The 26,771-nt window shown below is 41.2% G+C and overlaps 1 protein-coding gene across 1 annotated transcript; it reads left to right on the top strand.

Moving 5' to 3' along the window:
• The first annotated feature begins 3,735 nt into the window (after nt 1–3,735).
• Nucleotides 3,736–26,771, top strand: Rnf11 (ring finger protein 11). Its single transcript, XM_041652183.1, has 3 exons — nt 3,736–4,334; nt 23,745–23,914; nt 24,904–26,771. Exons 1-3 carry the CDS (start codon nt 4,212–4,214, stop codon nt 25,073–25,075), a joined length of 465 nt encoding a protein of 154 aa, XP_041508117.1. The 5' UTR covers nt 3,736–4,211; the 3' UTR covers nt 25,076–26,771.

Raw genomic sequence — 26,771 nt, forward strand, 5'->3', positions numbered from 1 at the left:
ATTAGTGAAGGAAGTTTAGATGGGATATAAAACACCAATTTAGGGAGTTAATCCCATTGTCCCACCCGACTTGGAGGCTATGCACATGGGGAGTTTAACACATTAGGCTGTCCTGGAACTCACTCTGTAAACCAGGCTGGGATTAAAGGCGTGCCTCGAACTCACAGAGATCCACCTGCCTCTGCCTCCTGAGTGCTGGGATTAAAGGTGTGCTTCACCACTGCCTGGCAGTATTTTCTAAAATAACAAAAAGAAGAAAAACTATAAGAGATGCAAAGACCCACCCATAACCTAGCTGCTAGTTTGAAGTACCGTGTAGAGCGCATGGCCCTGCCCTAGAGGACGGACAACACAGTAGGTGATAACACACAGCATTATCACAAATGCAGCCTTTATGTGCTGTGCTGTGACCTTGCAATGGCTGTGACCTCATGGAGGTGAAAGGAATTTCCAATCCCGTTCTGGTCTTAAGGGATCATCGTGGAATATGCAGTTTATTACCAACATCAATAACCACTCAGTTTTTTAAAAAAAAAAGATTTTTTATTTTTAAGCTGTATATATGCGCTGTTGAAGAGGCACTCTGAAAGGCTGTACACTTGAAGTAAAAGATGAAGCTGTTACCAAGTGGTGCTGGCGCACACCTTTAATCCCAGCATTCAGGAGGCTGAGGAAGAAAAATCTCTGGGAGTTTGAGGCCAACCTGGACTACAGAGAGCGTTCCAGTATAGCCAAGGCTAAACAGAGAAACCCTGTCTTGGGGGAAAAAAATCGTGTCTGTGTCTGACATGTGAGACATGCCACAGCGAGCCTGCAGAAACCAGAGGACAAGTTTCGGGAGTTCGGTCTTGCTTCCCACCTGGCTGAGGCAGGTTCCTCCTTTTCATGGCTGCCAGGCTGCATACCCCAGCTTCCTTGTTGTCCCGTCTCTGCTGCTCATCTCATTGTAGGAGTGCTGGGTTTACACCACTGAATCTCTGCATCTGGCTTTTACGTGGATTCCAGAGATATGTCAAGCTTGCGAAGCTAGCACTTTCTCCCTATCCCCCTTCTTTCTTTCCTTTCTGAGATTGGGTATCCTTACGTAGCCCAGGCTTGCCGTAAACTCATAGCAATCCCGACTATCGGGATTTAGGTCTGCACCATACACCAGGCTTACATTTCTTTTTCTTTTCCTATAGGTGCTGTTGCTGTTGCAAAATCATCCTCTCTGTGGTGGTTTACAAGTAACTAACACCTGTCTTGAACTTCTGCCAAGTGAGAGGGTGACTAATATTTTAGTACTGTTCTCTAATTGAAATGGTAGTAGGCTCAAGGAAACACACACCAGTTTTCTCACCAGACACATGGGCCTAAAACTGTACCTTTATGAAGAAGTGAGTATATATTTATAGATCACATATATGGCATATGATGCATACACACACACACACACACTCGTAGGAACAAGGTAAGAAACACATAGACTAAAGACAAAGAGTGTTGGATGTAAGGACACACATCTATAATCCCAGGATTTGGGGAGGCTAAAAGGCAAAACAATGTGAAATTTCAGGCCAGCCTGAGCTACTTACTTAGTGAGACTATCTTTTGGTGGGGATGAATTACTGACCAAAGGCTCTCATGTAGCCCAGTCTGGCCTGGGATTCATTATGAATCAGAAGGTGAGCTTGAATCTATTTCCATCTCCCAAGTGCTGGAATAACAGGCATGTGTCATCATGCCCAGCTCATGGTTCCGTCTTTAAAACAAACTGGTCAGAAGCCAGGTGTGGTCATGCACACCTTTAAGCCTAGCACTTGGGAGGCAGAAACAGGTGGATCTCTGAGTTCAAGGGCAGCCTGTTCTAGGTAGGGAGATCCAGGACAGCCAGAGCTACATAGTGAGACTCTGTCTCCCCCCCCCCCCCAAAATGCTAAATAGAATACAGAAATTTTTTTGAGGCAGGATTTTCTTGTTAAGTAGCACTGGCTAGCCTTGAACAGGCCATCCTCCTGCCTTGTCCCTCTGAATGCTTGAATTACAGGCATTCAATTCTATGCTGTTAACATAGAATCTGTGTGCACTTTAAGTTAGTGATTTTGTAGAGTTAGGATTGAAAGTAAAAGGGTAGTACCTCTCAAAATCCTTCCTGACCTTTGCTCGCCCAAATGACATCATTGGACAGACTTCCCTTCAAACCTCAGGGGAGGGGTTTATTTGTTGTTCTTGATGAACCTGGCTTTATCAGGCACGAGCCAGGTTTTACAAATCAGTTGTGCTGGCCTAGGGCGTGACAAAAAGAATAATAATAAATCAATAAAGGTGAATTGAAACAGGTCAAGGTCAACCCTTGCCTTCTTGTTGAAAGAACAACTGTGGAGAACACCCTCTTCTGTCTTCTTTGCAAGTGCTGAAGAGTCTGCAGAGGCAACAAGCCAGGCCTTACCCAGGGAAGGGACAGATAATTGATTCACCTGACAAAAAGCACAGAGACTGCGAACTCAGGAGACAACTAACCCAGACTAGAGGGTCAGAAAAAGCTTCCCGAGGGAAATGAAATTGAGTTTGGGAAGCATGTATGGGAATAATGATTAGCCCAATGAGAGGAAGAAGGTCAGGAGTAGTTTATCTGTGGAAACCCCAGCCAGAGGGAGCAGTCTTTGGCCATCTTGGAATTTATCAAAGAGGGGGAAATACTGCTAATGAGATAGATATTTCTTTGTTCATTTGTTTTCAAGACAGGGTTTCTCTTGTGTAGCCCTGGCTGTCCTGGAGCTCACTCTGTAGTCCAGGCTGGCCTGGGTCTTTGAACTCAAGAGATCTACCTCCCTCTACTTCCTAAATGCTGGGATTAAAGACCTGTGCCACCACTGCCTGGGGAGATAGAGATTTCTTGAGATTATTCTGTGGGCAGTACTGAGAAGCCATCCGAGATTTTATTATTTTATTTTATTTTTCAAGACAAGGTTTCTTTGTGTAACAGCCCTAGCTGTCCTGGAACTAGCTCTTATAGACCAGGCTGGCCTCGAACTCACCAAGATCCGAGTGCTGGGATTAAAGGACTGCGCCACCACCGCCCAGCAAGATTGTATATTTCAAATGCAATTATATGGCATTCAAAAACAAAAACCACCTCAAACGTTCAAAGGGTGGGGTGGGAGCAATGATGAATGCGGGGAAACAGAAGTGTTGGGATAGCTCAGATTAGGGTGGTGGGATGGGGAAGAAACAGAACAATCGGAGAATCTCTTGGCTGCGTGATGCTGGGAGGATAAAAAAAGATTGGAAAGTAGGGTGTGCCATTAATGAGTGTGGACTTTATTCTTAAAGAGTAAAGGAGAAGCTATTTTTTTCAGTAGCTAAGGAGCCAGTCCTCGAACTTCCTCTGGTAAACCAAGCTAGCCTTGAACTCACAGAGATCCGCTTGCCTCTGCCCCCGGGGTGCTGGGATTAAAGGCGTGCGCCTCCAGGAGAAGCCCGGCAGGAGAAGCTATTTAAACACCTCAGCTACCTGCCTAATCCATTGAGCTGCGGGCATAGAAACGTCACCTGGCAGGCTGGGGGAAGAGTCTCTGAGGACGCCGCGCAGGTGAGGGAGCAACCTCCCGCCGCGGGGCGCAGACGGGATGCCAAAGGGACGCCGGAGGAGCCGGAGCCGAGCAGGTACCCAGTCAGGACCTTAAACTCACAGCCCCGCTGGGGGCGGGGCGCACGGAGCCCGGGGCGGGGCCGGAGCACGCACGGCGGCGTGACGTAGGCCCGGCTGGCCTCGTTCTGGCTGCTGCCGCCGCGCTGAGGCGGAGTAGGATGAGGCCCCGGGCCGCGGCTCCAGCGTCGGCAGGGGCAACAGCAGCTGAGGCAGCAGCTGAGGCAGCCGCGACTGCCGCGCCCCCCGCTCCTGACCTGGATTAGGCCCAGCAGCCCCGTGGCCGCCGCCGCCCCGCGGGGGGCGGGGTGGGGGAAGCGCTCGGTCTCCCCGCCCCCGCCCCCCTCAGGCTCCCGGCGCGACCCCTGCGCAGCCCGCGGCCTAGCCTCGCGCCCCCTGCCCCGGGGGCTGGCATGAGCGGCCCCTCGGCGGCGCCGGGGCGCGGGGGAGTCGCTGCCTGAGCCCCCGGGCCTGCCGCCTCGGACCCCGCGGCGCCTAGCTCGCTGGCCGCTGAGTGTGCGAGAGACCGGGTCCCAGCTTTCTTCCTCCCCCAGATCGCACGCACACACCCCAGCCCCGGAAGATGGGGAACTGCCTCAAATCCCCGACCTCGGATGACATCTCCCTGCTTCACGAGTCTCAGTCCGACCGGGCTAGCTTTGGCGAGGGGACGGAGCCAGATCAGGAGCCGCCGCCGCCATATCAGGTAGGGGAGGGTGTATGTCGCGGCGGGAGGGGAGGCGGCTCAGGCCCTCTGCCCTTGGCCTCCGCGGCCTAGCCTGGGGGGGGGGCACTGACCCCTTCAGGGCTGGCCTTGGGTGTCTGCTGCCCAGTCCTCGGACCGACAGCGAGCGGTCTCGCCTTCCCCTTGGGCACTGTTTGGGGACGGTGTTCTGTCCTTGAGTTCAGGAATCGCGTCTGTAATCATATCCCCCTTGGCCGGTGTCTGGTAGTTAGCTTCTGGAGTTAAGGATGACATGGTTTTCCTGCCTTTATGTCTGAGTTGTGTGATTTCCTCAAGAGACTGCCAAAAGGATTATGGGTTGTGGGTAGGTTGTCACCCCCCCCCCTTTATATTTGTGTCTTCTGTGTAATCCTCCCCTCTCCCACCCTATCTGTCTTTGAGAATTGGTTCTGGTAGGACGTCTTTTTACCATCTACTTGAGAGGTAGAATTTCAAGTGGGGATTTTAGCCTTCGCTTCATGAAGAGTTACTTGTTTATATATACATATGTGGTAATTTTTAAGCCCCTCCTCTTTTGCTCCACCCCTGTGACACACCTTTTAAGTAAGTTGACTTAATAAAACCTTGATTATCTTGAACATTAGAGACCTTTCAGCACGACTTGGAAAACGCCATCTGTTACTTAAGGCCTTCTCTTTGATAAAGACTCTTGAATGGGTCTTTCTAAATGATACTCAGTAAACTCCCAGGTGGGCTTGAATGCAATTCTTCAGTATTTTCCTGAAGAGAGGCCAGTTTTCTAACTGGGTAGTCGCCTTTTGATTTTATGTGGTGACATCATTAGTTTTCTTTTCTCAATTCTGTGTAAAGCAGTTTCTCATCATGTGGGGGGAAAAGGATCATATATGCTGATTTCCTGACCCCCTTTAGGGCTTTTTGGTTAGTCCGGTCTTCATTGTAGCCTCGCAGAAGCCTCTGTATTTCAGGCTTACCAAACCAGGCTGTCGACAATTTTGTCTTCACACCAGGTGATCTTTCTGCTAGGATCCTTTTCCCCAAGGTTGCTCAGGTGAACATCTAATCCTCTTTAAGGACTCAGCTCAGTATCTGAAGTCCTGACATTCCCCTCCTTCCTCCCTAGATTTCCTGGATATGTCTCCCACGAACCTTCTGCACTTATAGAAGCAATACCGTGCCTATAATAATTTAGTATCTTTGTTTAGGTAATGTTGTCTCATCCTTGAAATATGTGTTCCCCTCCCCTTGTATAAGCTGAGTTTGAGACATTTCCAGGTGCTTTTTTATACCCCAGCATCAGATTCATTGTAGATACTCCAATGAGATAAATGCAGAATAAAAGCTCCATTCTCAATGTTTCATGCAATTTCTGTCACATAAAAATGCAATATTTATTATATTTATGTACCCTGTTTCTCCCAGCTTGTTTAAGTTGCTCCAGGAGCAGACTCTATTTTATCAGTAGCAGGAATTGAACTGAGAGCCCTGTACATGCTAGCAAAGCACTACTACAGAGCTATGACTCCAGTCTCCCCGCCCCCTTTTTAAAAGTTTTATTGTCAGTGTCTCACAGAATCACCCAGATAGGTCTTGAACTTTGTCCTACTGCCTCAGCCTCTAGAATTGCTGAAATTACAGGCGTATAACCACCAGACCTCTCTTTCACGTATCTGTCCATAACTTGCTGTTTCTCCCTCTACGATAGCTACTCAACAGATATATTTATTTAGGTGTCATAAGCAAACTTCCCCCCAAAGTCTATACTTCTTAGCTTCTTTCTAGGAAAATTGAAATCTGACTTGTTCGTTTCTCTGTTACCACTACCATAATTTTAGAGTTTATGGGAACTATATTTTTGTCCTTTCCAAAGGGACAAAAACAATACTTTTTTTTTTTTGGAATGTGTTATTTTTGACTGGAAATTATTGTGGTCGCCTTTTCCTGAAGTGAATGACCCAGCAGATACTGATCTGCAAAGTTAGTATGAATCGGAAGAAAATGATTACCTTAAAAGGTGAGAACATAAAATTTTTAGTCTGACATGGTAGCTCATGCCTGTCATCCTAGTACTTGGAAGGAGGGCTGAGGCGGGAGGATTGCTGACAGTCAGCTCTACATAGTGAGTTCTATTTGAGGTCAGCAATACATGGTGCATTCTATGCTGGTCTGGGCTAAAGAATGAGACCCTTTCTCTAGGTTAAAATTCTTTTAAAATAAAGCTGTAGAAATAATCCCCTTGAAGTCTTACGAATACTTGTTTTTACATGATTTGGGAAAGTAGCAGTCCAAAGTAAATTATTTATATCTGGACTTTTTAAAATAATAGTACATTATTAACATAATAGCTACAGTGATGTTAACTTTTTTACAGAATAGCTTCAGACTGGCCATGGTGGCATACATCTTTAAATCCCAGCAGCAGGGAGTCAGAGCTGGGGCAGAAGTGGTGAATCTTGAGTTCCAGGCCAACCTGATTGACTATCAAGTTCCAGGCCAGCCAGGGATAAATAGTGGGACCTTGTCTCAAAAAAAAGAAAAAGAAAAAACAAAGAATAGACTCAGTTGCAATAGGTCTTTAAGTGGGAAATACCTGATTATAACATTTAAAGAGCATATGTTTGTTCTTCTGTGACAAGTACTTAAAACATAGTTTTTTTTATTAAGGTTGTACAGTATACAGGTATGTCAAGGTAACAAGGTAACAGTAACTGACAGACTTTATTTGAGCTTGACATTCTGGGTTGCATGTGTAGCTTAGTGGTAGAAATGTGCTTAGTATGTGAGACCCTGGGTTTTATATGTGCACCAAACAAACGAAGCATAGTTCAAAATAAAACAAATTATGCACCATTATGACCAGCATTTGCATGGAGCCCTTGTTTCTTGGGTGTTTGTTTCTCAATTTTTTTTTGTTGCTGATTTCGTTTTGTATTTTTATTTCTCTTGTATTTTGAGACAAGGTGTCACTCTGAGACTTAAGCTCCTGACTCAGCCTCCTCAGTGATTGCAGGGGTGAGCATCATACCAGATTCTGTAACCTATCTAGTTCTGGTTTCACCCTCTCTCTATACCGTGTTCTCAACCTAGCAGCTAGGGTAATGGGATCACAGTACTCTACTAAACTCTTTAATGGATCCATATTTGATTTTAGAAAAATTTCCTAAGTCCTAGTCCAGCTCTTCCCCTGGCCTTCTGACTGTACTAAGATAGTCTAGGTCTCAGACCTTTGTCCTGTTTGTTCTCTGACTGGATAACTCCCTAGGTTTCACCGTGAATGCATGACTGATTCCCTGGCCATTTTTTGTTTTTGGTAGTGAGGGAAATTTTGGATGAGGGACTGCACTGGAGATCAAACACAGGGTCTTAGACATGCTAGGCCAATACTGTACTACATTCCTGAACTTTAAAAGGCAGGGTCTCGTGTAGCCTAGGCTGGCTCACAACTGACAACTGACACAAGGATCATCTTTAAACGCCTGATAATCAAATGCAAGCCAGTAACACCTGTAATCTCAAAAGATTAGGAGTTCAGGGTCAGCCTAGGCTGTCTGAGGTTTGTTTGTTTTTTTAATATTTATTTATTATATATACAGTTTTCTGTCTACACGCATGCCTGCAGGCAGAAGAAGCCACCAGACCTCATTACAGATGGTTGTGAGTCACCATGTGGTTGCTGGGAACTGAATTTAGGACCTTTGGAAGAACAGGCAACGCTCTTAACCACTGAGCCATCTCTCCAGCCCCATCTGAGATTTTTGTCTCCAGGAAAAAATAAGCATAACTAAAAAGCCAAATGCCATTAATAGTAAATATAAGAATTGGTTTAAAAGTTATTGATTAAAATAATTTCACTTTTTTTTGCCTTACATAATTATTGGCTGCCACAATAAAGTATGCATTTTATGGGAGAATGCTTGAAATCTCTATCCAGAGTGTTAAGGATTACATTCTGTTCAGGAGCTTAGTGAATATATGTAGATTGGTGTGTCTCAATTTTACAGTATTTATAGATTATCCTGACTTGTTGGTTTCATCTCAACAGATTCATGGTGTATTAAAAGTAATACATGATAGTCTATACTTTGAATTTTTATTTTTTTCCTATACTGGTATAGAGATTTTTGATTTTTGTTTGTTCTGAGACAAGGTCTTTATATGTAGTCCAAGCTTGCTCAGAATAAACTATATAGTCTTAGCTGACCTTGACTTCCTTCGGCAGCTTCCCAAGTGCTGGGATTACAAGCTTGCATCACCAGACCCTTCTTTGTTACTTTTTAATGCTAGGCAACAAACAGTCTTCAGCTCTCCTTTAGCCAGGGTATCACAAGGATACTTTTGAACTCTACTATATTACTAAGCTATGTTGTTGGTAGGGGAAGATAACACTAAATGAATTTTTAACCTAAGGATGTTTTTGACTTACTGTGGCTTTATCAGGGTTAACTCCACTATAAATCAAGGAATATCTTTAGTTTGAAATGGATTGTTTGGGAGACAGGGTGTGCAATTCTGACTGGTCTTGAACTTCATTCAGTTTGCCCCCCCCCCCCCCCCCCCCCCCCCCCCCCCGCTAGTATCTCAGGTGGTTGTGTATATGGAGGCTAGATGACAACCAACCTTAACTGTTATTGCTCGGATGCTGTTGCCTAGATTTTTTTGATGTAAGATCTCACTGGTTTGTTGCAGGGTTGGCTGGCTAGGGAGCCCGGGGGATCCACTATCTACAGCTTCCCAGCTCTACAAAAGTCTTTTTTACGTAGATTTTGGAGACCAAAGTCAGGTCGTCCTGCTTATCGCAAGCACTTTGCCATCTTTCCTTTTCGTTTTAGATTCACATGGACCTGTTTTCAAATTCTGACTGTAGTGCTTACATGTAAAATGGCAAGGGGGGGCTACTTTCACAAACAGGAAAACATTTGTTTTGCATATTTTAAATTATGATTGAATAATGCTTCTCTGTGTTATGTATATGGTCATTTGCATGTGCGAATATACATGGAGGCCAGAGGTGCTCTGATTTTTTTTTGTGTGTGTGTGTTTTTGAAACAGGTTCTTTTTGTTTGTGAAATGGGGTTTCTGTGTGTAGCCCTGGCCATTCTGAAACTCATTTTGTAAACTATAGACTGGCCTTGAACTAACAGATACCCTTGCCTCTGCCTCCTAGTGCTAGGATTAAAGACTCTGGATGCCACCATGCCTAACTCCACCTTACCTTTTGAGATACTCTCTCTGAACCAGGACCTCATCAGTTTGGCTGAGCTCACTGTCTTAAGAGCTCCAAGGATCCCTGCCTTCCCAGCACATGTAATGTGCCTTGCTGTGCCCAGTCAGCCTATATTTGGGTGGGTGCTGGTGATCCGGATTCAGGTGCTCATGAGGTGAACTGAACCCACGGCCCTGAATAAGACTTTCTTTTTTTTTTTTTTAATGATTTATTTATTTATTATGTATACAACATTCTGCCTCGATGTATGCCCACACGCCAGAGGAGGGCGCCAGATCTCATTACAGATGATTGTGAGCCACCATGTGGTTGCTGGGAATTGAACTCAGAACCTCTGGAAGAGCAGCCAGTGCTCTTATCCTCTGAGCCAAAAGTATCTTGTTGCCGGGCGATGGTGGCGCACGCCTTTAATCCCAGCACTCGGGAGGCAGAGGTAGGCGGATCTCTGAGTTCGAGACCAGCCTGGTCTACAGAGCTAGTTCCAGGACAGGCTCCAAAGCCACAGAGAAACCCTGTCTCGAAAAACCAAAAAAAAAAAAAAAAGTATCTTGTTAAAAGACCTAGTCTAAAGGGTAGGTGATTCAGTGATTAAAAGCCCTTACACAGAGGAACTGGATTTTGTTACGAGCACTTCCATATGGGTCACAATTGCCTAAACATCAGTTCCAGGGGATCCGATGCCCTTTTCTGGCCTTCATGGGCTCCTGCATGCATTTGGTACACAAATGTAGGCACAATCAACTTTTTATTTTTGAAAAGTCCAGGTGTGTCCTTAAGTTACAAAAAGTAACTTCTCTTTAAAAATCTAGACCAACAGGACTGGAGAGGTGACTCAGCAGTTAAAAGCACTTGCTCTGCTGGAGACACATATTCCATGCCACCATCCATACCAGTCTCTGGTTTTCTGCATGTGTGTGGGTCACATACATAAAATAGATTTTTCTAAGTTGCCCTTGCTTGTCTGAAACTGGTTATGTAGAGCAGATAGCAATCCAGAAGGTGTGTGCTACCATACCCAGTTTAGCTGTTAGGTAATTTCGTAATTTTTGGTTTCCAGATTAACTTCCTCAAATGAGAATGATATATTAAACTTTTTATTGATGTACAGCACTGTAAATATTGTAGACATGCAGGAGGTGGAGGCAGAAGTTCAAGGCCAGCCTGCATGACATCAGACCTTGTTTGAAAGATAAATCAAAATATTGACACCTAGTGACTATTTGGCTAGCATAGAAGTATGCCTTTTCTGTGTTGTCATCAACTTAATTGAGATTCTCATTAATTCCTGCGACAATAGCTTAATTGATGTCTTCTCTACCCTTTCCCTTCTACCTTGCCCCAGATCAGATCCTTTGTGGATTAATCCTTAGTGGTTCTTTGACTAATGTTCTCTAAGTACTCTTTGTGTGGTTTTAACTCTGTGCCTTTCAGGCCTTTGTAGCCCTATATTTTCTCTTATACAGTTTGTAGTCCAACTAGACTGAACAGTTTTGCCTTCTGTGTTGTTTTGTTTTGTATGTGTGTGTGTGTGCCTGACTGCTGAGGTACAGAAGTTCACCTGCCTCTCTGCTGGGATTAAAAAGACTTTGACCATTACTCCATTTTGTTTTGTTTAATAAAATTGTATGTGTGCACACTTGCACATGCTTACTCACACAACTTCGAGTGCACTTGTTATGACATAGGTGTGATAATCAGAGGATCACTTTGCAGGTGTCTTCCATTTTCATGGGAATTTAAGGATCAAACTGAGATCTTCAGGCGCATATGTTTGGTCCCAAGTGTCATTACCTGCAAGCCATCTCATAGACCCCTGACTTTCTTTTTTTTCTTTCTTTTTTTTTTTTTTTTTTTTTTCGAGACAGGGTTTCTCTGGTTTTGGAGCCTGTCTTGGAACTAGCTCTTGTAGACCAGGCTGGTCCCGAACTCACAGAGATCCACCTGCCTCTGCCTCCCAAGTGCTGGGATTAAAGGCGTGCGCCACCACCGCCCGGCGACCCCTGACTTTCATTTGTGACAATTGTTGAAATTTTTGTGGTTTGTGTCTGACTTTGAACTGAGTCTTTGAATTAAATGTTATTAAGGATGCCTGTTCCAGTCTGTGTCAACAGTTTAATTCTAGAACTAATTATAGAGTCACATGAGAAGATGGGCAATGAGATGAGAGTTACTTGGTATAAAAAAATCTTAGATAAAACTTGGTTTTAGATCTCAATTTCATAAAACAGAATACTTGCTATGGGACAGATTCTTTAGTTTTTTGAGACAAAGTTTCTCTGTATGACCCTGGCTGTATTGGAATTAACTTTATAGACCAGGCTGGCCTCAAAGATTTACCTCCTCCCAGTGCTGAGATTAAAGGCATTTGAGAAATTTTAGATTTGTTTGTTTCTGTGCTTATTCATGACAGGGTCTGAAGTAGCTCAGGCTAGACTTGAACTTGAAATGTAATTGGGAATGAAAGGCATATGCCATCATACCCAGCATGATTCTGTTTTTCAGGGCTTTATTTCTTTTTTTTTTTTTTGTTTTTTTTTTTTTTTCTCTGTGGTTTTGGAGCCTGTCCTGGAACTAGCTCTGTAGACCAGGCTGGTGTCGAACTCAGAGATCCACCTGCCTCTGCCTCCCGAGTGCTGGGATTAAAGGCGTGCACCACCATCGCCCGGCTTTAGGGCTTTATTTCTAAATGGAAAAAATTTTTACAGATGGCTACTATGAATGTTTTCTTCTACCCCCCCAAACCATGTGCCATTTCTTTGCTTTCCTTTTCTTTAGTTACTTTTTGTTGTTGTTGTTGTTCTTAACTAAATTTTAGCCAGGGTAAATTCCAGAAATGGGGATAGTAATTGGAGGGTACTCACAGATGTAATCAGAAAACAGTCTTACTATATGGGCCTGGTTGACCAGGAACTTGCTGTGTAGGACAGGCTGACCTTAAACTTAAAGAGCTATCTGACTGTCGCTTTCCAACTGCTGGGATTAAAGGTGTGCAACACACACGCACACACACACACACGTGCATGTATGAACGCACCCCTGCCCCTAGGAAGAAATGGTACACATTTTGCTGTTTTAAGTATGTGTCTTCCAAGTATTGCCTTCAGATACATGGTTAAAAATGATAGGTTTCTATTCTGTATAGCACAAATTCTATTTGGTATTAATAATAAAAACCCAGAGTCTGATATAAGGGTTAATGCTGAAGATCAGAGAAGCAAAGTGGCCAGCCACTAGAGCGTTCTTTTACCTCTCCCAATGCTCAGACCAAAGGAGTGATCCTGTCCTCAGATTGTCTCCTCAGACTTGTCATCCTCAGATTGCAACTGTCTCCACCAAACCTCAGACTGCACTGAGCTCCTGTCTCTTCCTGCCTTATAGTCCTCTCTTTACCCAACCATATCACTCCCATCTCTACCTCCCTAGTTCTGGGATGGATTAAAGGTGTGGGATCCCAAGTGCTGGAATCACCTTTGTGTGAGCTGTTTCTCTTAGACAGATTTAATCTTGTGTAGCCCAGGGTGACCTTAACTAACAGATTCCTCTGCCTTTGTCTCTCTTTTTGTCTAACATAAAATAAAAACAGCTCTAACTAATATAAGAAACTATATCAATAAGCACAATAATTGTATAATATACAGGCAATAAATATGTCAACAATGTCTAGTCCATTGACAAATTCAGAGAAAGTACTCTGTCCTTTGTGTTGTACAAATATGTATTCAAATAAATTATCAAGTAAACGAGTTACTAGTAGGTGTTTTGACATTATGATGCCATCTGCAAATGTGTTAGACCCATATAGCTATCCTATGAAATGTGACCATGGGATACAGGTTGAACATGCGGATTGCTTGGTTTAGTAGATAGACAATTGAGTTTTAGAGGTAGATATGGGTAATGATTATATGTAATAGTACTGAGCTATAAACTTAAGTAATATTAAAGTGGTAAATCTCATGTATTTTAACAAAATGGGAAAATTGTGCCATAAAAATCTAGATGTTTCTTTATCATATTATTTAATGTTGGGTTGCAAGTATAGGATTTTTAGATTAATTTTTCTTTTTATTTGTGCGTGCGTGCGTGCGTGCGTGCGTGTGTGTGTGTGTGTGTGTTGGTGCCCACGGAGTCTAGAAGAGATCAGATCCTTTACAGCTGGAGTTAGTCAGGTGTGAGCTGCCCTATAGATAGGTTCCAGGAACCTAACTCTTACTTGTCTTCTGAAAGCAGTGTGTGTGTGCTCTTAAATGCTGTGCCATATCTCCAGTCTTATAAACATATCTTTTAATTAAATAACCAGCCTGATGTGTGCTCTCAGGAGCTAGATAAGTAATTTTCTTGTTATTAACTAGAAAGCATACAGTAAAGAATCTGAAAGTGTGGAAATCCAAATATGTTTCTCAGTAGAAATTCTTTAAATTTCTAAATATTCAAAAATCAGTCTTCAAATTTATTTATGTGGTTTAGGGGTTCTCTCCTATGTGGGTCTTAGGGATCAAACTTAGGTCATCATGCTTTCTTATCCACCGAGGCTTCCTGTATCCTCTTTCAATATGTGTTATACACCAAGGAGCAAGGAGAAGTGATGAATCCCTTACTTTCAAGGAACTAGCTGGTTCAGGAGATAAAACTAGTATGAAATTATTAGTACTAGTTTATGGGCTTTTAGGTTTTTTTAAAAATTTTGCTCTGTATGAACGTATTGCCTGCATGCATAAGTGTACATCAAATGCATACTTGTTTGATCCCCTGGAACTGGGTTTACAAGTGTTTAAGCCACCATGTGGGTGCTAGGAATAGAACCTGGGTCCTTTGCAAGAGCAACAAGTGCTCTTAGCTTATCTCTAGTCCCTAATACAGACTTTTGAAGTCTGTTACTGTATGATAGTGTAATGAATCATGAACTTGCCATTTAGTTGATGAGGGCTTCTTGTGAAATCTTACATGGAGCCTTACTAAAAAAGTGAGTAAAAACAATTGAGATGTTCTGGTTAGATAAGTTTACAGTTGGAAGAGTTATCAATAGGAGGAAGACATGAGTTTTTTTTTTGGTTTTTCGAGACAGGGTTTCTCTGGTTTTGGAGCCTGTCCTGGAACTAGCTCTTGTAGACCAGGCTGGTCTCGAACTCACAGAGATCCCGAGTGCTGGGATTAAAGGCGTGCGCCACCACCGCCCGGCAGGTATGGAATCTTGTACGGTTAAAGTAACACACAAATGGGCATGTGGCTCAGATTGACTGCTTACCTAGCACAGAGCCTCTGGGTTCTATCTCTAGCATCACATCTCAAGCGTGCTGGTACTATTTTGACCACTTAACCGCACATACTTAAATATAATATAAATATACATATATTTTATTTATTTATTTATTTATTTATTTTTAGTTTTTCCGAGACAGGGTTTTTCTGTAGCTTTGGTTCTTGTCTATTTTATTTATTTATTTATTTATATAATTTGTAAGCATTTGAGACATCTTATTTTGCTAATAAAAACAATAGCAATTGTTCTCCATATAATACTAAGATAAAGGAAAGCCTGAGAGAGTATATTAAGATCTAGAACATAAAGATAATTCTTTTCCTGCTCTTACCACACTTGTAAATATGACCAACATTTGCTGGTTGTTTGTGGTACATGGGATTGAATCCTAGGGCTTTGTGAATGCCAGGCAAGCACTACTGCTAAGCTGCCATTGTACTGTTAAAACATTTGAAGTAAAAATTTTCTTGGGAATTACTAGATTTGGTTTTTGGTTTTTTTGTTTTTTCCAGGCAGGGTTTCTCTGTGGCTTTGGAGCCTGTCCTGGAACTAGCTCTTATAGACCAGGCTGGCCTCAAACTCACAGAGATCCGCCTGCCTCTGCCTCTTGAGTGCTGGGATTGAAGGCGTGGGCCACCACCGCCCAGCTATTTTGTTTTTTGTTACAGGGTTTTTCTGTAACAATTCGTGGCTGTTTACTCTGTAGACTACGCTGGCCTTGAACTCAGAGACCCACCTGCGGCTGCCTCCTGAGTGCTGGGATCAAAGCTGTACGCCACCAGCCGTCACTGGATTTATAAAATTCTTTTTTACATTTATTTATTTACTTATTGGGAGAAGTGGCATGTCACAGTACACATGTGGAGTTCAAGGTAACTTGCTGGTATTCTCTTTCCTCCGCGTGTGTTCTAGAGCTTGAACTCAGGCTTAAGTTGTTTAAGAAAGACTAGGTATGGTGACACTTTTAATCCCAGCCTTTGGGAGGCAGAGCCAGATGGATTTTTTAGTGAACTCCTGGACAGCAAGGGCTGTGTAGTGAGACCCTGTCAAAAAATATTTTTTAATTAAAAATTAAAAAAAATATTTTAAAAACTCTAAAGATAATTGTACTTAGTTGTACAGTTTTGACCACACTAGCTTCGAACTCACAGAGGTCCACCTGCATCTGCCTCCTGAGTGCTGGGATTGAAGGCGTGCGCCACCACTGCCTGGCTATTCGATTTGTTTTAATAAATTGAAAATACCCATAGCCACACGTGGTGGCACACCTTTAATACCAGCACTCAAGAGGCAGAGACAGGTGTATCTTGATGAGTTCTTTGTAACCAGTCTCGTTTACATAATGAGTTCCAGGACAGCCAGGGCTATTTAGAGAGACCCTGTCTCCAAAAAAATTAATAAAAGGGGAGAAAAGAATAAGAAATGACCATATGTTTAAGTCTACTTTGTCATTTGTATGTATACATGCATGCATCTGCATGTGAGTGCACACACCACGTAACGAGCGCTCAACATTTTATAACTTTCTTTTCTATGTTGTCCCACAAACCAGGGATACAATTTTTAAAACCTTGAAATATTCTATTAAATTGATAAATTTTTTTGTTCATTTAGATCATTTTATTAAGGTGTGTGTGTATGGTGGTAAAACTAGTGGTAGTAAAGATGGTAGAATGTTTCCCATCTTTGCCATTGAGCATTTTAAGAATTGTGCAAGCAGTTTCCATTTGATAATAACCACCGGTTTGTGGTTACACCATGTATAATCTAGGACTGGATAGGTAGGCAGGAGAGGCCAACTCAGCCAACCTGTGCTTGACTACTCTGGACTACATGATAGACTGTCTCGAATTAGAAACAAAACAAAAATCCTTAAAATAAATGGCAAATGGGCAGATGTCTTTGCTGTAAAGAGCTTTACATTTGCATTCCAGAGTTGTGTGAGCTTTAGTCTTACCTACATTTAGTCTTACCTACATTTGTTCTCAGAACAGGATGAGATGATTTTGACAGGGGGACTGGATTCCAAACCTTGTAGCATGTTGGCCAGGAACCCTGCTACTGACTGAACTATATGCCTCTGAAAATACAAGTTTTTAGTTTTAGCCATGCCAACTTATTTCATCATTTGAGCTTTTAGTTTCGACTAACCCTAGGTCATTTGGAACTGTTCTTGTAATTTTCTAAAGAGTTTTGCATTTTTTGACATGATCTCACCAACCCAGGCTATTCTGGAACTTACTATTTGGAGCTTTACCACTGAGCTGTACCCTCATGCCCCTGAGGAAAACTCCGAAAGAAAGTCAAAATCCAAATTTTCACTTGAGGACTTACAGAAACTGACATGGTAAAATGGAATTGTGTAACAGAAAGTATCTGCAGTACACTGTGTAGTACAGTCTCAGCATTGAAATCCAATGCATTTCTATTGTGTAGGATAAAACAGGAACCACCTGTGTAGATTGTACATCTGAATAGAAAGTATAAAACAATCTAGCTAGTCTAATTTTAAGTGACCTTGAGAAACTCAGGGTTTTAGGTGAGTATACTAGATCCCTGTTTAAACCTTAATCTAAAATATTTCACTGGGGTTTAGGAAATGTTATCATTTTAGTAAGTTTTTTAAATGATTTAATTAAAATATATCATCCTTCCAGTTCCTCCCATGTCTTCCTCCTGCTCCATCTCAAATTCATAGCCTCTTTATTTTTGTTATATGTTCTTTTTTTTTTTGGTTTTTCTAGACAGGGTTTCTCTGTAGCTTTGGTGCCTGTCCCGGAACTAGCTCTTGTAGACCAGGTTAGCTGTTACATATGTTCTGCATACAAATACAAACATGTAAATACAAACCCTCAGTCTTCTGTTCAGTGTTGCACATGAATATATGTGTATGCATATATATATACGTGTGTGTGTATATATTATATATATGTATATGTAAATGATTTTAGGGCAGACCGTTTGGAGTTGGATAACCAATTAGGGGGCTCGTCTTGTTGAAGACATCCTTATCAGTTGTCACACGTTGCATATAATTCTTTGTTAAGGGGTGAGGCTTGGTGAGAATTCTTTCTTCTGTGTTAGCATGTCTTTCCCCCCCCCCAAAAAAAATTTTTCAATATGCACATGTCAACATAAAATAAAACTTTCCTTTTCTCTATCATAAAAATTAATGCCTCATGTACCTAAATGGGCTGCATTCTAAGCTGTGCAATATTGGTGGTGAGTATGCCGGGGAGGGGTTGTTGATGTGAATTTCCATATAGACTCTGGGCTACAGAAAATCAAAACCAAACTAAAAACAAAACAGTATAAATCAGAAAATATCCTCACGGCCTTGGGTTAGACAAAATTTCCTTAGATCTGATGCCAAAAGTTCAAGTGACCAAAAAATCAGTTTGTCTCATTAAAATTAAAAACTTGTGCCTTCGGGCGGTGGTGGTGCACGCCTTTAATCCCAGAGGCAGGCGGATCTCTGTGAGTTCGAGGCCAGCCTGGTCTACAAGAGCTAGTTCCAGGACAGGCACCAAAGCTACAGAGAAACCCTGTCTCGAAAAAACAAAAAAAAAAAAAGAATTTCTTTGGGGGCTGGAGAGATGGCTCAGTGGTTAAGAGCACTGACTTAAAAAAAAAAAAAAACTTGTGCCTTGCCAGCTGGAGGTATAGCTCAGTGGGAGAACACTTGCTTGGCATGTTCAAAGCCCTGGGGAAGATACCTGGCACTTTCAGCAAAAGTAAAAGGAAATGTACTAAGTGACCTTTACTGTTATATTAAAAAAATAAAACCCAGGAATTAAATATTAGGGATAGGGAATAAACCTGAGAGATCCACGGAGCGATGGAGAAACAATCACGTGCTTTCTTCTCCACCTTCCGGATTCGAAAAGCCTCGTCTTCTCCTTCCTCGTCTACTCCTTATTCCTCCTTTGTGTCCCTCTAGCTTCTTCTGAGTCCACCAGAAAACTCTGGTCAGCTCCGCCAGCTGAATGTGTACTCTGCCCTCCAAATCAAGGTCCAACTCCATTAACAGTATTGGAGCGCTAACACAGACAAATTTCCCACAACATACTACAAAAGAACAGTAGGTAAAAAGATCCATAGAAGACAAGAAAATGTATGCAAGAAATGTCATTTCTCTAGACGGTGGTATTTGTCCTATAAAACACATGGACCTAATTTTAAAAAAAGCAGCCAGCAAACCAAAAGATGATTAACATTACTCACAGTCAGCTACCATTCCATACCTACTGGAGTGGTTAAAATAAGACAACAGTTTTAGTGATGAGGAGGAGAAAATTGGGACTATCAGCCATTCATTCCTGGTGTAAATTCAAAGTGGTACTGGTGCTTTGGAAATTGGCAGTTGTTCAAAAGCTTGTGGAGAGTTTCACTCCTGAGTATGTACCAGAGAAATGTTAAGTGAATTTCTGTAATAGTGTGACTTTATGATAGCATCTAAATCAAAACAACCCAAATTCTGGTATATTCAGAGGGTAGAATAGCAAAACAAAACAAAAACCACCCTGGAGAGTAGGAGTTGTTGAAGGCATTCTGAGTGAAATAATAAACACAGAAATGGTTGTTACCCCTGCCCCTTTGAGACAGTATCTCTTACTGTAGCCCAAGTTAGCATAGGATTCACTGTGTTCAGGCAGGCCATGAACTCAATTCATTGCCTCAGGCTTCTGGAATAGAAGGCTTGAGCCACTACACCAGGCAACAGGTCATGTAATGGTACAATTCTGTCCCCAGGAAATGCTTAAAATAGGCAAATCTATAGACAGGTAATAAATGCAGAATTTCTGTTAAAGGTAGGACAAAATTCTCTAAAATTGACTGATAATTGCATAATTTTATAAATATGAAAGCCTACAAAATTAGTATTTAATTTTATCTAGGGGAGAGAAAGATGCCTAAGTACACATTTTCTTTTGTGTGGAGGGGAATGGAAGATGGCGGGGAGGGGAGTAGTGTGCTATGGTCAGTGGCCAATGTGTGGACAGCATTTAGAAGTAAGTCCTCTCCTTTACCAAATGGTTCCTGGGTACTCTGACTGGGTTTGACAGGCTTAGTGACAAGTTCCTTTAGCTGTTGAGCCATCTCTTTAGCTCTGAAATGAATTTCAACAGGATATTGCTGTGTATCTTTGCTCTAGAACTCACTATGTAGACCAGGCTGCTCTTAAACTCACAGATCTGTCTGGGTCTGCTTCCCAAGCACTGGGAAAGGCATACACCATCATGCATGACTACAGTTTATTTCTTAATAATCCGTATCTGTGTGGGTATGTACGCAGAGTACAAGTACCCACAGAGGTCAAGAAGAGAGCATCATAGCCTCTGGAGTTGCAGGCAGTTGTGAGCTCCCCCAAATGGATGTTGGGAACTGAACTTGAATCCTTTGCATGTACTCAGATTGTTAACTGTTGAGCCATCTCTCTAGCCCCTTAAATTTAATAAAAAACAGGACTGAGGTTAGAGTTGAGTTGTTAAGAGTTCTTGTTTGCTTAACCTAAGTGAAGATTGGGATGTGAGAATGTGTTGGACACTAATCATAATCCTATAGGTGTAGCATATAGCTAATTTCAACAACCCAGAATATAGAAGCAGGAGAATCAGAAGTTCATCCCTGGCTACTAAACAATAGTCTAAGCTACATGAGATCTGCCTTAAACAAAAAATACCAGCCTGCCTCCTTTGTTGGAGTACTCTTTTTCAAATATGCAGGCCATTTTGGCTTATACCATTAAATGTAATGTTTCAGTATCATAGATCTGCAGGCTTTTATTTCTCCATGTATGTATCATTGGGAAACTACATATAAATGTAATTTGTTTTTTGGGGGTTGTCCCTCACCCTTTTATGGTCAAAATTAATGAATCATCTGAACTTAAAACATACGCCGAGACCAACTATTCCAAATCTTCCTTTTTATGGCCTTAAGTGTAAGTCTGGCAAAATTTAGAGAAAACATTCCCAGTAAGAGACTGCAGCTGGAGAGGAGGTGGTGCCAACAGCAGCGTGTAAGGAGAAAAAAAAAGAGTGAGCTCTCATTTCCTACTGGCTGAAATATACAGCTGTTGGTGACAGACGGCATTCTTTAGTAGTGACTTTATTTTTCCTTCACCACAAGCCAGACTTGTACTATTTCCAGCCTTGGATATTATTTAGGCATGCCCCCATTGCGTTGTGTTAGTTTCAGAAATTGTATCGTTCTCTAACTTGAAAAACAATTTTTGAGAGAGGATGACCTTGAACTTTTGATTCTGTTGCCTCCACCTGAATTGCTGGGGCTCCAGGTATACTCTACTACCATGCTGGAATTGAATCCTGATTGATAGTGCAGACACATTTTCTTTCTTGAGGGGTGGGAATGTAGACAAGGCTTGACACAGGGTCTCTCTGTGTAGGCCTGGCTGTTCTGGAATATACTGTGGCCTCAAACTCAGACCTTTCTGCCTCTGCCTCCCAAGTGCTAGAATTAAAACCACATTTTACATTTTCATTTGTTTCTTTCTGCATTTGCTGTCCAGCACAACAACAAATGTTATATAATTTTTTTTTAGTGTGCCAGAACTTCTTTTTGTTTTTTGAGGAGGAAGAGGTGGGTATCTAACCCAACCATTTTCCTTTGCCCTGTGTGAGCATATTTAATCACCATATTTTACTACTTCCTGTTCATTTTATATTGTTTTCTATACTGCTGCATGTTTGTTTTTCATGACAATGTTTCTTTTTACAGTGTTGACTGTCCTGGAACTCTCACACTGTAGACAAGGCTGGCCTTGAACTCCCAAACTTGGAACATTTTAATTTAAAATTATCTCTTGAGGGCAGATACTTTTCAAACCCCTCCTACAATGCAGATTCATGTGAGAAACCAAGTAAAGCCTTAAGGAAAATATTGTTTTGAAATTTATTTGCTTCTCCAGTTGTGAATATCATTATCTCAATTTGTGTTTGTAGAACAAATGTGTCATCCTATCAATGATGGTTGGATAAGACTCTAATACATTGCTTGGGAAGCTAAAACAATAGGCCAGCCTGGGCTTACATATGCAAGATCTTGTCTCAAAAATAGGGGAGTTGGGCATGAGATGGCTGAGTTCAATCCCCTGAACCCACATATTGGAAGAAGCCCAACTCACTCAATTTGTTCTCTGACCTCAAACACAAACACTAAATACAGAAATATAAGTAAAGGGGAAAACAGAATAAAGGGACAGGAGGAAGAGGAATGAGAGATCAGCTAGCCACCTCGAGTGACTAAACGAGGGCATCGTAGAGTGGCCTAGATACTGAGTTCTGTGCTATTTGTGCTCTCTTTACCTCTTGTTTATCTTTATTTACTTGAGTTAGGTCACACTATGTATCCCTGGCTAACTTGGCATATAGATCAGGCTGGTCTTAAATTGGAAGAAATCTTGGCTCTACTTCCCCTGTGCTAGGATTATGTGTTGGTACCTCACCACTTGCCACTATAATATTCTTTTTGTTTGTTTGTTTGTTTGTTTGTTTGTTTTTCGAGACAGGGTTTCTCTGTGGCTTTGGAGCCTGTCCTGAAACTAGCTCTGTAGACCAGGCTGGTCTCGAACTCACAGAGATCCGCCTGCTTCTGCCTCCCGAGTGCTGGGATTAAAGGCATGCGCCACCATCGCCCGGCTATAACATTCTTTAAAAGGTGGGGAGAGGAGGACCTAAGGTTCAGAGGTCTTAAATAATAATTTGGAAATTCTCAGTTGAGAAGGTTATAGAAAAAACAGAAATATAGTTTGTTTTTGGACCCAAGTTAAATCTAAAGCAGTAAGCTAAGTATTGTCACTTGGAAAAGAAATGCTGATTGCAATTTACATATAGTTTTCTTTTTCCTTTATTGCTCCATAGTCTAAGACATTAATTTTTTATAACATTTTGTAAAATTCTGATGTTACATGATACAGATTACAGAAATATGAGTACCTTAAATTTTCAATTTTGTTTTGTTTTTGTTTTTTAGTTTCTCTGAATTCCTGGCTGTCCTGGAACTCATTTGTAGACCAGGCTAGCCTGGAACTCAAAGAGATCTGCTTGCCTCTACCTCCCGAATACTGGGATTAAAGGTGTGCCACCACTGCCCAGCAGATTTTCAATAATGTATCTTGCGATGTTTGAGTTGGAATTATATGCCTGGGGTGCAGATTACTGTGTTAGTCCGAATGCAAAGTATTCTTTTGTATTCTTAGAAATGGTTATGTGGAGATATGAACCCAAGGGCCTTTCCATTGAGTACCAGCCAGTCTGCCCATTTGTTTTCACAAATTACCCTACTGATGCTTTATGCAGACTTTTGAAGGCCAGTGTTTCTACTAATTAGTGATTTAGATTTCATAAACTGATAATTATCTTTTTGTGCTGTTTCCGTGTATATAGGAAATGATTTATTGGTAAATATTTAAGGGTTATACTTTTTGAGGTAGGAGAAGGTGGCAAAAGTGAGCAGTAGAACCTATACAGGGTAGAGTGTACCTTTAATCCCAGCAGAGACAAGTGAAGTTAGCCACGTAGAGAAACCTTGGATTAAGCCAAAAAAGATGAAAAGAAACAGAAGCAAATATAGACATAGCCCTTGTCAGGTTTTATAAATTTACTTTCACTATATTTTGTCAAAATCTCAAGTATAGCCCTGGCTGGCCTTGCTTCTTCAACCTCTGTTGGGATTAAAGGTGTGTGAAACCATATCTGGCTCCAGTACATCTTTGTTGATTTTGAAATGCTATTCTGCAGTTCAGAGCAGAAGTGTCTAAGGTCAGTGAGATACAGTCAAAACTGTTGCATGATTTATCCAGCCTCCTACTTTTCTCAGGGCCCATTTTCCTTCTTTAGCTAAGTAATTTAATATACCATAGAAAATGGGTTTTAAAATAATTTTTTCCTGCACTTTTCGTATTTAGGAACAAGTTCCCGTTCCTGTCTATCATCCAACACCTAGCCAGACTCGGCTAGCAACTCAACTGACTGAAGAGGAACAAATTAGAATAGCTCAAAGAATAGGCCTTATACAACATCTGCCTAAAGGAGTTTATGACCCTGGAAGAGACGGATCAGAAAAAAAGATCCGAGAGTAAGTAGTGAATTTATATTTTGAAGATTTGTGTAGCTTTTTTCTTTTTGATGATACTGGAGATTGGACCTAGGTGTCCACCACTAAGCAGTGTCAGTGGTAGGAGAGAATTCTTTCATAACTTCTGAAAGGAATTTTTTCAAGCCTAATGAGAAATTTCACTGTCTTGAGATTTAATAGGGACAGCTATTTTGAGGAATATCAACAGAGATCATGCAATTTACTGTGTTAATGTTTGTATAGCACCATTTAATTAATACCGGTACTTAAGAGCAAAATCTGCCTAGAGCACTGGCTTTGAGCTAGTACTCTAGAGTAGAACTGGATTTCTTCTTTGACTATAGAAAAGTGCGGTGGACTTGAAAGTGTTAAGACAGTTTTAACTTAGAGCATCAATGTGAGTAGACCAGAATTAGTCGTTCTGTTTTTGCTTTGATTTTGAGTCAGTCTTTTACTATATAGCCCTGACTGGCCAAACACAGAGATTCTTGCTTCTGTCTTCAAAGTACTGGAATTATAAGCGTGCACCACCACCACAGGCCCAGTTATTCTCTTTACATATAATGAATTTAATATAATGAATATACTCCTGTTTACCCTGAACTCAGTGCAAGGAAACAGTTGACTTGATTTCCTACCTAAAGCATCATAGTAGATGTGTCCTGTAATGTAACTGTTTTCAGGCACAAAATGAGTTTGACCCTTAATGTAGTTCTCTTTGCTCAGTTAGTTGCTCTCAAGGCTTATAAATTAACAAGAGATCAAAATAAAAGACTATTGATGGATCAGTGCATGTTAGGAAAATTTCAGTTTGCATGCTTTGGTAATGAGTTAATGGGGTAGCTTTAAAATTTTTAAAGATTTATTTATATTTTGGTTTGCATTTTGCTTGTATATGTGTGTGTGCATTTGGGTTAACCCTGTCTTTGTAAAGAATTCTGGAATAGGTTACTTAATGAAAATTTCTGATTTCTTCCTTGTCCCCACAGGTGTGTGATCTGTATGATGGACTTTGTTTATGGGGACCCAATTCGATTTCTGCCGTGCATGCACATCTATCACCTGGACTGTATAGATGACTGGTTGATGAGATCCTTCACGTGCCCCTCCTGCATGGAGCCAGTTGATGCAGCACTGCTTTCATCCTATGAGACTAATTGAGCCAGGGTCTCTCGTCTGACTTCAAGTGAACCATCACTTTTGGTGGTTTTGATCTTTTGTCACTGAGCCCAAAGAGCCAGGGATTAGGAATTAAGATCATGCACAAAAGTTTCCTAAAAATTCCTGGATGGCTGCAGATGTTGAGGAAAGTATGTGATATTTTAGAAACTTACGGGGGAAAGTAGGATGGATCGTATTTTTATGTAAAGCCTTGACCCAGTGTTTATAATTGTTATTAGACCTTGTTCTTGCTCCACTACATAGGAATTGTGTAAAGTGTAACAGCAATTGTACATGTTTAAATTGTGTGTGTTGAAGATTAGGAAAAAGATAGTTGTTATTTTTCCTAAATGAGATAAGTTTGTTCTCCCTTCCATCCAAATTCTTTTCTGAAGAGTTACTGGCATTTGGGTCAAGGTTTTATTAAAAGCTACATTTTATAACACTGGCACAAAAAAAAGTAGTTTTAAGCTTGTTTGCACAGTTCTTTTTTTCCATTGGAAATGGAATTCATTGCCTTAGGTCTTTTTAAATAGTGTATTATTATCGTTGGGGCTGGCTCTATGCTTGAAAACCAGTTTATTTATAACCTGTTGTAAGTGCTATATTCTGTTTGCAGTTAGGAAATGCAGAATTCAAAGTGATCTCCTAGCTTGTCAGCAAACTGAGATGCACTATCCCTTTTCTATTAAAAATGAGCTGATGTGTCAGGAAACCAACGCAAGCAAAGTGGATTTGATATCCCCTTCCTTGTGTGTCTTATCTTATTGTTTTGGTTGTTTATATGGTAATAATTGAAATTCAAGTTGAAATTTAAATATTAATATTTCTGATTTGTTGAGCTTTGAACTATGCCACCATGCTTATGTAAAAATGAAGGTGGCACCATGGTGAAACCTAACAAGAAGTAGTGTTTCAGCTCTTATCAGTTGTGATTCTCTTTCCTGTGACCTCTTTCTGGGCTATCTGGAACCATAGCAAAAGGATACTGCATCTCTTGTTACTGTAGTGCCGAGGTTATTGAAGTTACAGAAACATATCCAGTCTGTTTCTTAGAAAGGTGTCTGTTAAGTCTTGCTAGGTGACTGACAAGAAAAGTAAATGTGTTTCATGTTTTGCACACCAATGCAGCAGGATTTGTATAACCATATGACTTCATAGTTGTGATCTCAAAGGAACTTCTTCCCTTTTTCTTGCAATTAATGTAAGAATACTCTAAGTCTCTAAACTTCTGAAATGTTAGAGGTAGAGATGGTCTAGTAAAGATGTAATGTTTATCTTATCCATTTAGCATGTGTTTATTTCTCCTTCTGTTCTCAAGGTGATTTGTTCCTTCAGCTCAGTGATACCATAGTCAAAAATGATGAGCAGCAGTGCTCTCCACCTAACAAATCAAATGATTCTTTTATATTGTGTTGAGTATTTAACACTTTTTTACATTGAAAAGGTTCTTGAAGGTTCTTCATAATTGCATCATAGAAGAAACTGTGTCATAAGTAGTCAATTGACATCCAGCTGAAGCATTCATATGTTGCTTAATTTCCCGACAAACCCCATGATGGAAAGACTTAAAAATGAACTTGGAAAATACTGAAATTAGATTTATCAGGTTCTGTTAAATTGTTACATATGTCTTGCTTAATTTCTGTTTATTAATTTATATCCACCCAATTATAAAGTAAATTTGGAGGAAACA

This window comes from Microtus oregoni, unplaced genomic scaffold (genome assembly GCF_018167655.1).
Source record: "Microtus oregoni isolate MIOR12 unplaced genomic scaffold, Mior012 000005F_ref0000423, whole genome shotgun sequence".
Lineage (NCBI taxonomy): Eukaryota > Metazoa > Chordata > Mammalia > Rodentia > Cricetidae > Microtus > Microtus oregoni.

What these genes read in the sequence shown, in the direction of transcription:
- Rnf11 (XM_041652183.1), top strand. Translation starts at nt 4,212, where the DNA reads ATGGGGAACTGCCTCAAATCCCCGACCTCGGATGACATCTCCCTGCTT. An exon ending in AGCCGCCGCCGCCATATCAG is followed by an intron (nt 4,335 to 23,744) that starts GTAGGGGAGGGT and finishes TTTCGTATTTAG; the next exon opens with GAACAAGTTCCCGTTCCTGT. An exon ending in TCAGAAAAAAAGATCCGAGA is followed by an intron (nt 23,915 to 24,903) that starts GTAAGTAGTGAA and finishes TTGTCCCCACAG; the next exon opens with GTGTGTGATCTGTATGATGG.